This window comes from Manis pentadactyla, chromosome 1, assembly GCF_030020395.1.
Source record: "Manis pentadactyla isolate mManPen7 chromosome 1, mManPen7.hap1, whole genome shotgun sequence".
Lineage (NCBI taxonomy): Eukaryota > Metazoa > Chordata > Mammalia > Pholidota > Manidae > Manis > Manis pentadactyla.
Window position 1 is genome coordinate 207,050,738 of NC_080019.1, and position 13,585 is coordinate 207,064,322.

General features: G+C 38.6%; 1 protein-coding gene across 2 annotated transcripts in view; it reads left to right on the top strand.

The window, feature by feature from the left end:
* RAD18 (RAD18 E3 ubiquitin protein ligase) overlaps positions 1–13,585 on the top strand; it is a 134,370-nt gene that overhangs the window by 102,886 nt on the left and 17,899 nt on the right. For both annotated transcript variants that reach the window (XM_057507053.1, XM_036878228.2), the window contains exon 12: positions 12,131–12,193. In XM_057507053.1, coding sequence (XP_057363036.1) covers positions 12,131–12,193 — 63 coding nt within the window. The remainder of the gene's footprint in view (positions 1–12,130; positions 12,194–13,585) is intronic.

Here is a 13,585-nt window from a genome sequence, read left to right on the forward strand (position 1 = left end):
TGTGGCCTACTATGTGATCTATTCTTGAAAGTGTTCCATGTGCACTTGAGAAGAATGTGTATCCTGCTGCTTTTGGGTATAGAGTTCTGTAGATGTCTATTAGGTCCATCTGTTCTAGTGTGTTGTTCAGTGCCTCTGTGTCCTTACTTATTTTCTGTCTGGTTGATCTGTCCTTTGGAGTGAGTGGTGTGTTGAAATTTCCTAGAATGAAAGCATTGCGTTCTATTTTCCCCTTTAATTCTGTTAGTATTTGTTTCACATATGTAGGTGTTCCTGTGTTGGGTGCATAGATATTTATAATGCTTATATCTTCTTATTGGATTGACCCCTTTATCAGTATGTAATGTTCTTTTTTGTCTCTTGTTACTTTCCTTGTTTTAAAATCTATTTTGTCTGATACAAGTACTGCAACTCCTGTTTTTTTCTATTAGTTGTACGAAATATCTTTTTCTATCCCTTCACTTTTAGTCTGTGTATGTCTTTGGGTTTAATGTGAGTCTCTTGTAGGCAGCATATTGGTGGGTCTTGTTTTTTTATCCATTCTGTAAATCTTTGTCTTTTGATTTGTGCATTTAGTCCACTTACAGTTATGGTGATTTTCAACAGATATGTATTTATTGCCACTGCAGGCTTTAGATTCACGGTTACGAAAGGTTCAGGGGCAGCTTCTTTAGTATCTAATAGTCTAACTTAACTCACTTATTACACTATTTCAAACACAATCAGAATGTTCTTTTTTTCCTCCTCCACTCATTATATATTAAGTGTCATATTCTGTACTCTTTGTGTATCTGTTGACTGACTTTTTGGGCAGTTGATTTAATTTTGCAGTGCTTAGTAATTAATTGGTCTACTTCCTTTATTGTGGTTTTATTTTCTCAGGTGACAGCTGTTTAGCCTTAGGAACACTTTCATGTATAGCAGTCTCTCCAAAATACACTGTAGAGATGGTTTGTGGGAGGTAAATTCCCTCAACTTATGCTTCTCTGGAAATTGTTTAATCCCTGCTTCATATTTATGGTAATTTTGACAAGTAGAGTATTCTTCGTTGGAGGCCCTTCTGTTTCATTGCATTAAATACATCATGCCACTCCCTTCTAACCTGTAAGGCTTCTGCTGAGAAGTCTGATGATAACCTGATGGGTTTTCCTTTGCTTGTGATCTTTTTTTACTCCCTGGCTGCATTTAATACCCTGTCCTTGTCCTTGATCTTTGCCATTTTAATTATTATACATTTTGGTGTGTCTTCCTAGGGTCCTGTGTGTTGGGAGATCTGTGTATTTCCATGGCCTGAGAGACTGTTTCCTTCCCCAGATTGGGGAAGTTTTCAGCAATTATTTCCTCAAAGAGACTTTCCCTTTTTCTCTCTTTTCTTATTCTGGTACCCATATAATGCAAATATTTTTCCATTTGGATTGGTGCACAATTCTCTTATTATTCTTTCATTATTAGAGATCCTTTTTTCTTCCTGTGTCTCATCTTCTTTGTATTCTTGTTCTCTAATTTCTGTTTCATTTACTGTCTCCTCTACCTCATCTAATCTGCTTTTAATTCCCTCCATTCTATACTTCATTTCAGATGATGTATTTTTCAAAGATTCTCTTTCTTGAATTCCTCCTTGAGATTTTGCATGTTTTTCTCTACCTCTGTGAACATGTTTAGGATTTTTATTTTGAAATGTTTATCAAGAAGATTGGTGATTTCAGTTTCACTTAGCCCTCTTTCTGATGTTTGTGGGATTGTGGTTTGTACAAGATTCTCTTGTCGTTTCATATTTCTAATGATTACTATGGAATAATAACTTTGTGTAGGTGGCGCCTTCTAGTGCCCAGAAGCTATACTCTTTGGAGCTGCCCAACACCTGGAACGATGGTGGGGTTTGCAGGTGCACAGTGCCTGCTAGGAGAAAAGAGCTCTTTCCTGCTTCCCAGCTGCCATGACTGGTTCCAGTGCCATGGGCAGTGGGTTGAGCACACAGCAAGGAGCCTCTGCCGTATGTTCCTATAGCTGCCGTAAGCGGGACCTCCCTCTGGCTTTCCTGGTGTGATGGTGGGGGCAGCAGTTTTGCAAATTGGTACCAGCTCAGAGGAAGGAGCAGCAGGCTGTGTATCACCCCAGGGGGCCTTGGTGCTGCATTGCCAACCAAGGGTATGGAGTGCCTGAAGCTCCTGAAAGTTCCCAGCCTGCTGGGCTGAGTGTGCCGGAATGATGTGTCTACCTGTCCTTTCTCTTGAGCAGCAAGCTCTGTGTAATCCTTGCCCCTTTAGCACACCTCTTGCTGTTGGGAAGTCTTTCAAAGTGTCCACCTTTCTTTTGTCCCAGAGATGCCAGTTGCGGGTACCTGTTCTCCACAAGCAGCTGGAGTCTCAGTCTCTCCAAGTATTCCACCTGTCTTTTCTTTCCAATCCCTTGAATCTCCAGAGCACCATGTAATGTGGGCATGTGTTCCTGGAGCAGATCTCCTGGAGTGGGTGTTTAGCAGTCCTGGGCTTCTACTCCCTCCCCACTCTTTCGCTTTTTCCTGACTGTGAGCTGGGGTGCAGGAAGGGCTTGAGTCCCACTGCTGGGTCGTGGCTTTGCTACTTTACCCTTTTCTGTGAGGTGTTCTTTTCCCCAAATGTAGGCAGTCTGTTGCAGTCTTCTTTTGGGTTGCTCTTTCAGGATTAGTTGTGTTTGCTGTATTTTCATGTTATGTGTGGTTTTTGGAGGAGGTTTCTGCCTCACTTCTCATGCTGCCATCTTTTTTCCTCTCCCTTTCTTCACTTTTTATAAGAATTTAAAGTGGTTGACCTAAAAGGTATGCCTCTCTTTAATCCAGTGTTTCCTTACTCCTTTGCTTGGCATGTAAAAGAGGATAATATTTATGTGTCATAAAGAATTGATGCCAAGGGGTAGTGGTGCCTGCCATGGGTTTCAAAATTGTTTTGGCTATTCTAGGTCCTTTGCATCTCCATATATACTTTAAAATCAACTTGTCAATTGCTAAAAAAAACAAACAAAAAAAACAGTCTGCTGGAATTTGGATTGAGATTACATTGTATCTGAGATTAGTTTGGGAACCAGCTGACTTAGTCACTATTGTTCTGATCCAATATGGTCTGGTTTATATGCTTTCAAAGAATAACTCGGGATGCTGTGAAGAAAATGAATATGGTTAGAGGTGAAGCAAGAGTGGACACCGGGAGACTAGTTAGGTTTTTGTAGTGATCCATTCCAGGGTTTATGGTGGAGTAGACTGGAACAGTCACAGTGAAGATGGAAAGCAGGGTTTGGGATATATTTTGGAGGTAGGACCGACAGGTAGTTTGGATATGGTGAGCAAGGAAAAGCTCAGCATCAAGTGTGAATCCTAAATCTTTGGCTTTAGTGACTGGGTGAATGGTAGGACTGCTTAGTAAGCTGGGTTGGGGAATTTGAGAACAATAGAAAGTTTGGGCAGGCATTGAGGGGTGCGTTGTGTTAGTAATTCAGGGTTTTGTTTTGGGGCTGTGACACAACCATGTAGAGATGTCAGACACTGGAGGTAGAGGTGAGGGGAGAAGTCAGGGCTGGAGATACGGGCTAAAGGCAGGATGTTGGCTGAGACCATGTATCATGGAGCGGAGAAGAGGAAAGAGGCATGTAGAACCAAACCCTTTCTTATGCCAACATTTATGAAAAAGAGACTGTGCACGGGAGATGGAGGGAGCAGGAACAAGCCAGGGGGATAAGGAAAACCTAGACGGTGCAATATCAGGGATGCTGACAAGGAAGAAACTGATTGAGAGGTCACATAAGATAAGGCTGGACAAGGGACTGTGGACTTCAGCAACATAAAGGTGTGGTCTCAAGTGAATGGGTTTTGGAAGATTCGCTGGCGGGCTGAGGAGACAATCTGATGGGAGGAAGGAGAGAGAGCAACTACTGACAGCTCCCTGACAGATCTGGAGATTAGGACTGTACCTGGAGGGACACAGGATTGAGGGAGTAGGTGGGAATGATGTGGTAGAGCAGGGGAGGCTGAGGGTGGCAGGAGCTAATAGAATGAGTGAAGTCCTGAGGTGGCAACACAGGGTGGTTGGCCTTTGCTAGGTGCAGGGTTAATTGACCCATCGTCCAGGAAGACAAAGGATGTAGGTTTATATGCAGGAGGGAGATCTGATGGAGGCCTGACCAACTAGTTCCTGCCTGATTGCTTTTATTTTCTTAATGTAGTTTAGGTAGGTTCACCAGCTGATCCTAGGGGTAGGGTGGCAGGTAGAAGATTTAAGAGGCTGTGAGTCTTTTTGAGAACGGGGAAACAACATGCCAGGTAAGAATTGTAGGATCACTTAGTAGTGACAATTGCCCTTGCCTGTTTTGAGATTTGTGACCAAGAGTTTTAAATGAGATTAGTCAGGTATAAAGTCAGATAAATCGATGGGGCTTTTTTCAGTATGTTTAGTTTCTGGTATACAGCTCAGAGCAGGTAGTTAATTGGGGTTAGCCAGCATTTGTGCATTGATTACAGAGAATAATATGGGGTATTAGAACGAATCAGACAAATTTGATTTTACATTTCTTCTGGAATTAAAATTAAGTTAACATAATAGATGCTACCTTTGGAATTTTTTCTCATCAAGTGAGAAAATTTTCAAATATGTAGCTTTAAAAAAAGTTGAACTTTCAGATGCAAGTTAGTAGAAATGTTTTTGACAATGGAAGAAGACAAGCTAAGAGGTTTAATAGAACCTTTTTAAAACATTCAAGAGGAGATAGTCTCCTGAGTGCCTAGAGACTGAGAGGAAAAGAATCCATGAACCCAGTAGAAGAATGGGCAAAATCATGAAAAGACAGTTTGCTGAAAGAGAAATGCAAATTAAACCCATTTCTTACCTGTAAGGTTGGCAAAAATCTTAACATTTGCTAATAGACTCTGCAGTAATGCTTTGGGGAAGCAGACATTCTCATTTATTACTGGTTGGAGTGCTGCATAATATAATCCTTAAGTCAGGAATCTCATGAGATCAGCTACAATTGCCACTGTTTGCCTTTACCCAGTATTCCAGTGAGTCTGGGCTGTAGAGTGCCCTGTAAACCTACAGAATGACCTATACCCAGGGCTAGTTGGGGAGTCATTATTTATATATAATAACGAAAGACTGAAAACCACACAAGTATTTATTTATCATTTGGGGCTGGTTGATTAAATAAATAATACACCCCCACAGTGAAATACTATGTGATTGTGCAAGGGACAACCTCTGTGTGCTGGTACAGAGGGATTTCTAGGACAAAGGTCTAAGTGAAAGACCAAGGTTCAGAACAGTATAGACAGCATGTTATTTTTTTCTAAAATGGGGGTAATGTATGCTTACATTTGTTTAGTTTTGCATAAAGAAACACCAGAAGAATAAACAACACACTAATAAGTGATTAAGTGTTAGAGACGAGGTGAAATGGGTTGGCTGGGGAGAGAGGAGGATGTGAAACTTCTCAGTGTACATCTATTTCTGTTATTCCAATTTCGAACCATGTAAATATATTAATCTAAACAAAAAAGGAGTCAGCACTCTTTAAAATAAAGTTTTGTAAATCACTATTATCTTTATCAGAGTCCATGTTATAAATTGGTTAATGAAGTTTGGTGATTCAGGCAGTAAGGTAAAACATATTAATGGGATTTTATAATTTAGGGGGCACTGGGATTACTAGAAAAATTGCTAAATTAATGTTTATATTTCTGGTCAAATTAAGAGAAAACTTTATCTAAAGAAAACATTATCAAAGTAAACAGTAACCTGAGTTGTAAGTGTATTATTGTAATTTATTGATAACTTTGTACACTTTTAAATCTTCATAATGACGTTTGGCAGGTTGACATTACATTTGATGAAGAATGTGACATTTAAAGAATTTAATTTTGCCACAAAATTCTTTTTCTATATTAATATGTTAATACATTAATGTTTTGTATTTGAGAATGGTCTTTTTTTTCTGGGAACATTTATATACTTCAATTTAGCCTTAAAGCAAACTGGTTCATCTTTTTTCAGGTGGTGAATTTTGTTTGTTTAAAGGTTCTAGAGAAAATGTGGAAATGTGGAATAGTTTTTCTGCACCTCTTACATTTCAAAAAAGCTTAAACCGGGTGCTTCAGAGATCTGCTGTCCTTTAGATGAATGGGTCAGGGTTCTGGGGGAATGTGTCTTCACCTAAAATACTATGATAATTGAGTCTCTGAAATTTGTGAATCTGGGAGATCCCCATACCTAGCAGTCAGTCTCCTTTGTTCTATGTCAGTTCAGCTCAGCCATGGCTTTTTGCCTCTTTTTAAAAGGGTGCCTGGCATGGGGTAGATTGTTTAATTAATTTCTTTGGGCTTCATTTGCCTTGTTGATAAAATGGAGTGGTAGTTTTTTTTCTTGTCTTGCTTAACCTCTCTGGGTGATTTTAAAAAGCGAATGAGATGATTGTGTGTTGTGAATGCTTTGTCAGTTGAACATAAACTTAGTTATGATTTAGTTTCATCTCTTATTAAGGATTTACCATGTATTACTTAACAAATAAGTTCCTTCTGGTATCTTTTGCTGTATATGAAAGAATCTTCACTTTATGTTTTTCTAGATCTAGTGGAGCCGTGAAAGTCTTGGCCTTGCTTTGTCCATGAACCGTGTTGATAGTTGTCTGATAAAACCTTATTGATGAGTAATACATAGGGGGAGGTGTTATTTTTAAATTAACTCTTGTGGATTAATAACATTTTAATTTTCAGTTTGAAGCTGTATAGTACAGTAGAAGGAAGATGAGCTGCAATTCACAACTTTGTTTTTTAAATTAATTTATTTGAGCCTTTGTCTATCTGTCATATGGGGATAAAACCTAGGTGCATACATGGATTAAGGATAACGTTTGTAAACTAACAGTCACAATGATTTGTAGATGTAATTGCTCAAAAAATGGTCATTTTTATCACTGTCATCATTAAGTAATTTTTAAAATTAAATCCTTAGTAAGAGATGAAACCAAATCATAACTAAGTTTATGCTCAATTGACAAAGTATATTCACAATTTATGATCATCTCATTTGCTTTTTAGAATCACCCAGGGAGGTTAGCAGGGCAAAAAAAACACACTACTACTCCATTTTATCAACACTACCTAGGAAATGTACTGTTTTATTATGTTATTGTCAGCCAACTGCTAAAATATTTGGCATATAAGCTGTTGCTCACCTTATAGAGAACATCACTGAAAATGAGGGTTTGAGAAAGGGTCCATGGTAGCTGGCAGCATTTCTTTAAGTACAATTGTCTGGTGGACATTGTATGCTCTCCATCAGTTCTCCAGTGATCTGCCCCTAAGGAGTTTTTTCTTTGAAGTTGATATACTCACCACACTCAAATAAATGCCACAATTATTAGAAAAGATTGGGAGGAGGGGAGGAGGGGGAGGAACTACTAGATAATAGGAAAATTCCACTTTTAACTAATCTTTAATCCACAGGATTTTTATAGCAGATGTTGCATTTTCCCGCTGCACAGTACTCTGTGTGTACCTGCCATGCTGGATAAATAGCAAGTTCTGATGAATTTGCACCCTGGCGTCATAGAAACAGTGGAAATCAAAGATTAGAATAGAGCACAGGGTGATCAGGTTTCCTAGGGCAAATTGAAGCTTAGTGCTGAGGCAGTTATTCCGGTAATTCAGACCCAAATGTGTTTTATGAAAATGAAAGCAACATTTATTGAACACTTACTTTGTGCAAAGCTCTTTGCTAAACATTCTGTGTGTTACATTGATGAACCTTTAAAATATCCCTATGAACTACACGTGTTATTATCCTGACCTTACAGGTAAGGATATTGAGACTTGAAAAGATTAAGTAACTTGCCCAAGGGTCACATTAAGTGACCTTAATTTTGACACTAAAATCTGATTTTTTTCCCTCTGGGTGGTATTATCAGTTACACCTTTACAGAGGTATCTAGCATCTTACTTTGCAGCTTTGGTGGTAAAATCTTGGCTAGTAGACTGAAGTAAGATGCTATAAAAGAAATTTGCAAAGATAGTGTTTTCCTTTGCCTGATAAGATGTTGTACTACTCCTATTGATCAGAGAATGACAAGAGTAAAATGTTATAGGAAGGCTAAGTAGGCCGGAGACCAAACACACAACAAACAGAGAAGGTTAGCTTATGTTCCTGAAAGTTTGAGCCTGAAATAGTCTAAATTATGAAAAATTAAGTGAGGATGTTCCAAATCTGCTAGAATCTGCCTGAAGAGAGGTTGGGAATTCAGTAGATTTCAAGATTCTCATTTTTTGTCTGTGAGTCCTTCTCATGTATATTTAATCTATAAAGTAATATCCACTCAGCCTGGACTGATGGTGACACCAGAGAGCATAATTTGAACACCCTTCTAGAAGGAGCTGTAATTCATGTATCAGACTGAATATTCACCAGCTTCTCTTCCAGAATGTTCCCAATCCAAACAGAAGAGAAACTGAAGTTTACTCTGAAAAAGTTCCTTGTCTGAGAGTTAAAAGCTACATCTTTGTAGGCTTGTGCCTGCTCTGACCCCAGGTATATTAGAGTAAGCAATTTATTTTCTCCTTTGGGGGATTTTTTTAGATGTCCTGAAAATACATGAAAGGAATTTTTGATCTCTGAGGCATGTTAAAATGACTAAGACTTTAAAAATATTAATTACTTCTATCCACAAGGAAGAGATATAACAGTGATAATTTCAGTAACACTGACGATGATGCCCAGTAGTCTCTTTGTAAACTCCTATTTGTGAAACCGTATGTTTCATTTCAGGAATGTGGCTTCTGAGTAGAATATGATAAGCACATAACTTAAAAAAGGAATGAATGATTCTGCCTGCTATTTTAATCGTTTTAGCATCAACTCTTGTTTCTTAGTGGTGACTGGTTTTGGAGTAGCAGATACAGCAGATAATCTTGAAACTCCATTTTAGGTAAACTTGAAGCCTCATACACTTGGTGTCATTCATTGTAATGACTCAGTTGTTGTGCAGGTTAGTGACTTAGCTGGAGCAGAAGGAAAGGTGATGAGAACTGAGGAAACTGGGCTGTGCAGTCTTGTGGGTCAGTGGTACTGAAATCACACAGCAAGGGGAGATTGCAGACAACTTTTGAGATGTTTTAATAAACCTCCTCTACCAGCTGTTTTCACTGAGGTAGTATAGCAAAAACCTCTTAGTTTTATGTCATTAATGTAGCACAAATATTTTCCTTTAACAAACTCATGATTTGTACTGGTGATTTGGAAAGCCCCTAGGTAAATTGATCACAGACTGTTAGGTTAGTTGACAGACTTTGCTGTCGTGCTTACTTAGCTAGAACAGTAGGGTTGCTCTGTACCCTTTCTGTTGTGTGTCTGTTAGGGGTTGTCAACAAGAAGCTGACTTTATTTCTGTAGCTATGTGACACCCACCAGGACCTGGAGCTGTGTGACCACCCCCTAACCCCTTCTCCAGCTCATGGCTCTCAATAGAAGTGATTTCACCTCCTAAGGGTAGAAATTGGTTCTTGGGGAAGAGGGGGCCAGATGGCAAAAAAAATAGTACTCTACACATACATACATACATACATACATACATACATACATACATACACAATACATTTGTGGTATTAACATTTCATGGAGGGGAGATTAGGGAAAAAATGTCTAAAGTGGCTCTTTGCTAGGGAATGGGAGGATAATGGAAAAAGGTTGAGAAACACTGCTCTAGCTCTGCAGGTAAAGAATAGGTAACGGTGTCTGTATCACATGGAGTAGAGAGTAAGGAATGAAAAAGTTACATTCTAACAGCTTCAGGGTTTTTTTTTTATGTACAGTTGATATACAATATTATATTGATTTCAGGTATACAACATAGTGATTCAACTGTATACGTTGCAAAATGCTCACCATAAGTGTAGTTATCAATTGTTGCCGTGCAAGGAGACTGTAATATTATTGACTATATTCTCTGTGCTGTACTTTTCATCCCTGTGGCTTATTTATTTTATAATTGGAAGTCTGCCCCTCTTTATCTCCTTTATCTATTTTGCCCATCCCCCCATCCTCTCCTCCATGGCAGCCACCAGTTTACTCTTCTGTATTTATGACTGTTTCTGTTTTGTGTGTTTGTTCATTTGTTTTATTTTTTAGATTCTACATATAAGTGAAATAATCTGTTTTTGTCTTTCTTTGGCTTATTTCACTTAGCATAACACCCTCTAGGTCCATCCATGTTGTCATAAATGGCAAGACATTCCAGTTCTTTTTCATGGCTGAGTAATATTCCATTGTATGTGTATACCACATCTTCTGTATTCATTCATCTATTGATGGACACCCAGGTTGCTTCCATATCTTTATAAAGTTGGAGTATTTATTGCCAAAGTAAGGAATAACAAAGATTATGTTGTTATGATCAATAAGTTTTAGACTCTTTCTGTGTGAAGGGGAGGCAGTGGATATTAGCCCTCCTAGTGAATGGCTGTGTAGGTCTGTCTCAGGAAAATAGCTGGTGAAATTTGCGTTGGATCTCCTTAAAGGCTTTCTGCTTTCTCTTCTTCCTTTCTATCAAAAACTACCTTCAGCTAGCTGGTAGGGACAGTTTGTGTAAGCCAATTTAAGGTGAAAATGACTGAAGATAAATTAATGTGTTACTGTTTTCAGGGACACTTGCAATTGAGCAGCAGGCTACCCTCAGTGTGAAAGAGTAGTATATGCTTAGGTTCTCTGGCAGGCTAGATCAATGTTTCACAACCTAGAGGCATAAAGGAATGATTCAGTGGGTCTGTAAGAGCACACACATGTCAATAATTTTCGGAAGATATAAGAGTGTTTCACAAATGCATATACTATTTTTTAAATGTATGTCTATGCTGTTATATTAAATAAAATATAATCTAGAAGTATTACTAAATCTATAAGACTTCATTATTATTATATTACCTCAAGTCACAAATAGTAAGAGCGTGGTAACTACCATAAAAAGATCCTTATCCTGAAATGCTTGAGGACCTTTGTGCTAGCTATATTGGAGGTACACTTGCAAGTGGAATCCCCATGTATCAGCCATTATACACACAAGTACACACAGGAAGTCAGAGAGGGTCCTGCATATAGCTTGAGACTCTGGCAGATCTGAGGGGGAATCCCTTGTAAAACACTAGGCACAGAGCTGTATTTATTTCCTGTTGTTGCCTTTCTTGCTCATCACAGGCAAACATTGCTTCAAAGTGATCAGTCAGAAGTAGTTGAAAATGATTCATTGGTGCTTTAAATCTTTGAAGTTCTTAAACTTTTGTTACCTATTGGAGTGTCATTAGAAATATGACTGGCACTAACATTTCCAAACCAGTTGTTTCTCCCTGCTGGGGTGGTGACTAGTATTTCTGAGTTGTGCCATACAGTACCCATACCATCTATGTCTTGCATGTTTCGAGAAAGACTTTTTGATATTGATGTACATCTTAAAAAAATATATTCCTTGATAGAAATTTACTTGGGTAAGAACAAGATGCTAAAAGCCTTAAAACTGTTTCTCCTTTTAAAGGAAAAAAATACATGCCTGTCTTATTAATAGATGGGCCAAAGATTACACAGTACTTATAACAAATTCCATTATTAGTACAGCTCAAATTAATTAAATTTTATTTTACTTTGGTTACAAAGGGACTAAAAACCACTTAGGAACTAGTATCTCCTGTGAATCTCATTACTATGGTGCAGTTTCTAAAACATGATTTTATCTTTGGTTGCCATAGGAAACTGGAAAGGCTTATGACTACATTCCATTTGAATTCAGGTTTTATGTAGAGGAGCTTTACTGATTTAATTCATTATTGCTAACTAAAATTTGCAATAGCTTTATTGAAATTGATGTACAGTAAACTACAAATATTTAAAGCGCACAATTGGATGGGTTTTGACACATGTATACAACTATGAAAAACTTTCCCATAATCAAGACGCTGAACCTAACCATCACTGTCAAAGTTTTTTCATGCCATGTTATCATCCTTCCTTGTCCACTGCTCTGCCACTTTGCTTTCTGTCACTATAGATTGGTTTGCATTTTCTAGAATTTTGTATAAATGAAACCACAGTCTTATTATTATCTGGCTGTATTGATGTGCATATTCTTTTAGTTCCAGTTCAGACATCATCAGAGATCTTCTAGAAGAAGAGGAAGCCTGGGAGGCATCACATAGGTGAGTTCTTATACTCAAGAAAGACGCTTGTACTTGGGCCTGAGAAATTATACTTCTATACAGTTGCTTTTCAAACAAGAGCATTTGTGCTTTCTGTTTGAAGAAAGTAATAATCCTCACATATCCAGGTAAAGATTTCCATTTACTACTTGTTTGTATTTATTTCTGCTTAGAAACGGAACCCCTGTGTAATAAGTCTGGTCACTTGCCAGAAGTTGGTTTTCTGAAGACAGATTGTTCCAGTAGGCTATTAATAATTCGGCCTTAAGCACTGGCTCAGAGTCTTTAGAAAACTTTTAATCCTTTCCTAGATGTTCCCAGTCATAAGACATGGTTACTGTAGAATAAATGCAATTTCACTTCTCCTGGAATACTTACGAATCATTCTGGGAAATGAGAGTATTGGAGGGGACCTATTCCCTGTCCGCCTAGTGGGTAAGGAGGAAAGCAATAATGCCAAACGAGTATTACATTTCCATTCATCTCCACCTACTGGAGGGATCTGTAGTACCACAGCGCAGATTGGTTCCACTGCAATTTCATGATCACACATCTCAAATGGGCCGTCAGAACTGCTTTGCCATTTTGCTGTTTCTGTGATCATTTCTTTGTCCTGTACTTTACAAGGATTTTTGAAACCTTTTCAGCTCTTTTCAGTGGCTCCACCCCCAGCTGAAGACCTCTTCTGTTCCTTTATGGAGAAAATAGAGGCCATTAAATGCAAATCCTTGTCTTTCCAATACCAAATGTATCAGTTGCCTGTATTTGTCTATGTTTTATCCCTCTTTTTATAAAAAACGATGTCCCTCCTCCTGTGTGAGGCTAATCCCTCCTACCTTATTCCTGCCCTCTTGTCAGGAACTTTATCCCTTCTCTTCTCATATAGGCAACCCCTCCCTCTCAACTATCTGTTTCTCATTGAGTTTTCACCATGCTCAAATCTTTCCTACCTTAAAACCAACCAACAGAAAACAGCTCGCTCACTCTCTCATCACACTTAGTCTCATCATGCAGCTCCTGTCTTCTCTCTCCTTCCTTTCTTAATTGATGGTCTCCACTTGCAGCCTCCATTTCCTCATCTCCCACTGCCTCTTCAGCATGTTCAGCCAGCACCTTCATTCTTCTGAAATAGCTGTCGGGAAGTCAGTGAGGACCCCCGTATTGCTAAGTCCAAAGGACGTTTTTTAGAACTGATCTTCCCGTATTTGATACTGTTGATCTCTTCACCTTTCGTAAAGCCTCTCTGAGGCCAGAAAGGTAAATCTCCATCCAAGGTCACTGAGCAATGAGTGATAAGTGATGGAGCTGAGATTGTAGCCTAATGTGTCAAAAGTCAGCTCTTTCCACCATTAAACTATACTGTCTTTCCAAAGAAACAGATGTTCATTGTGC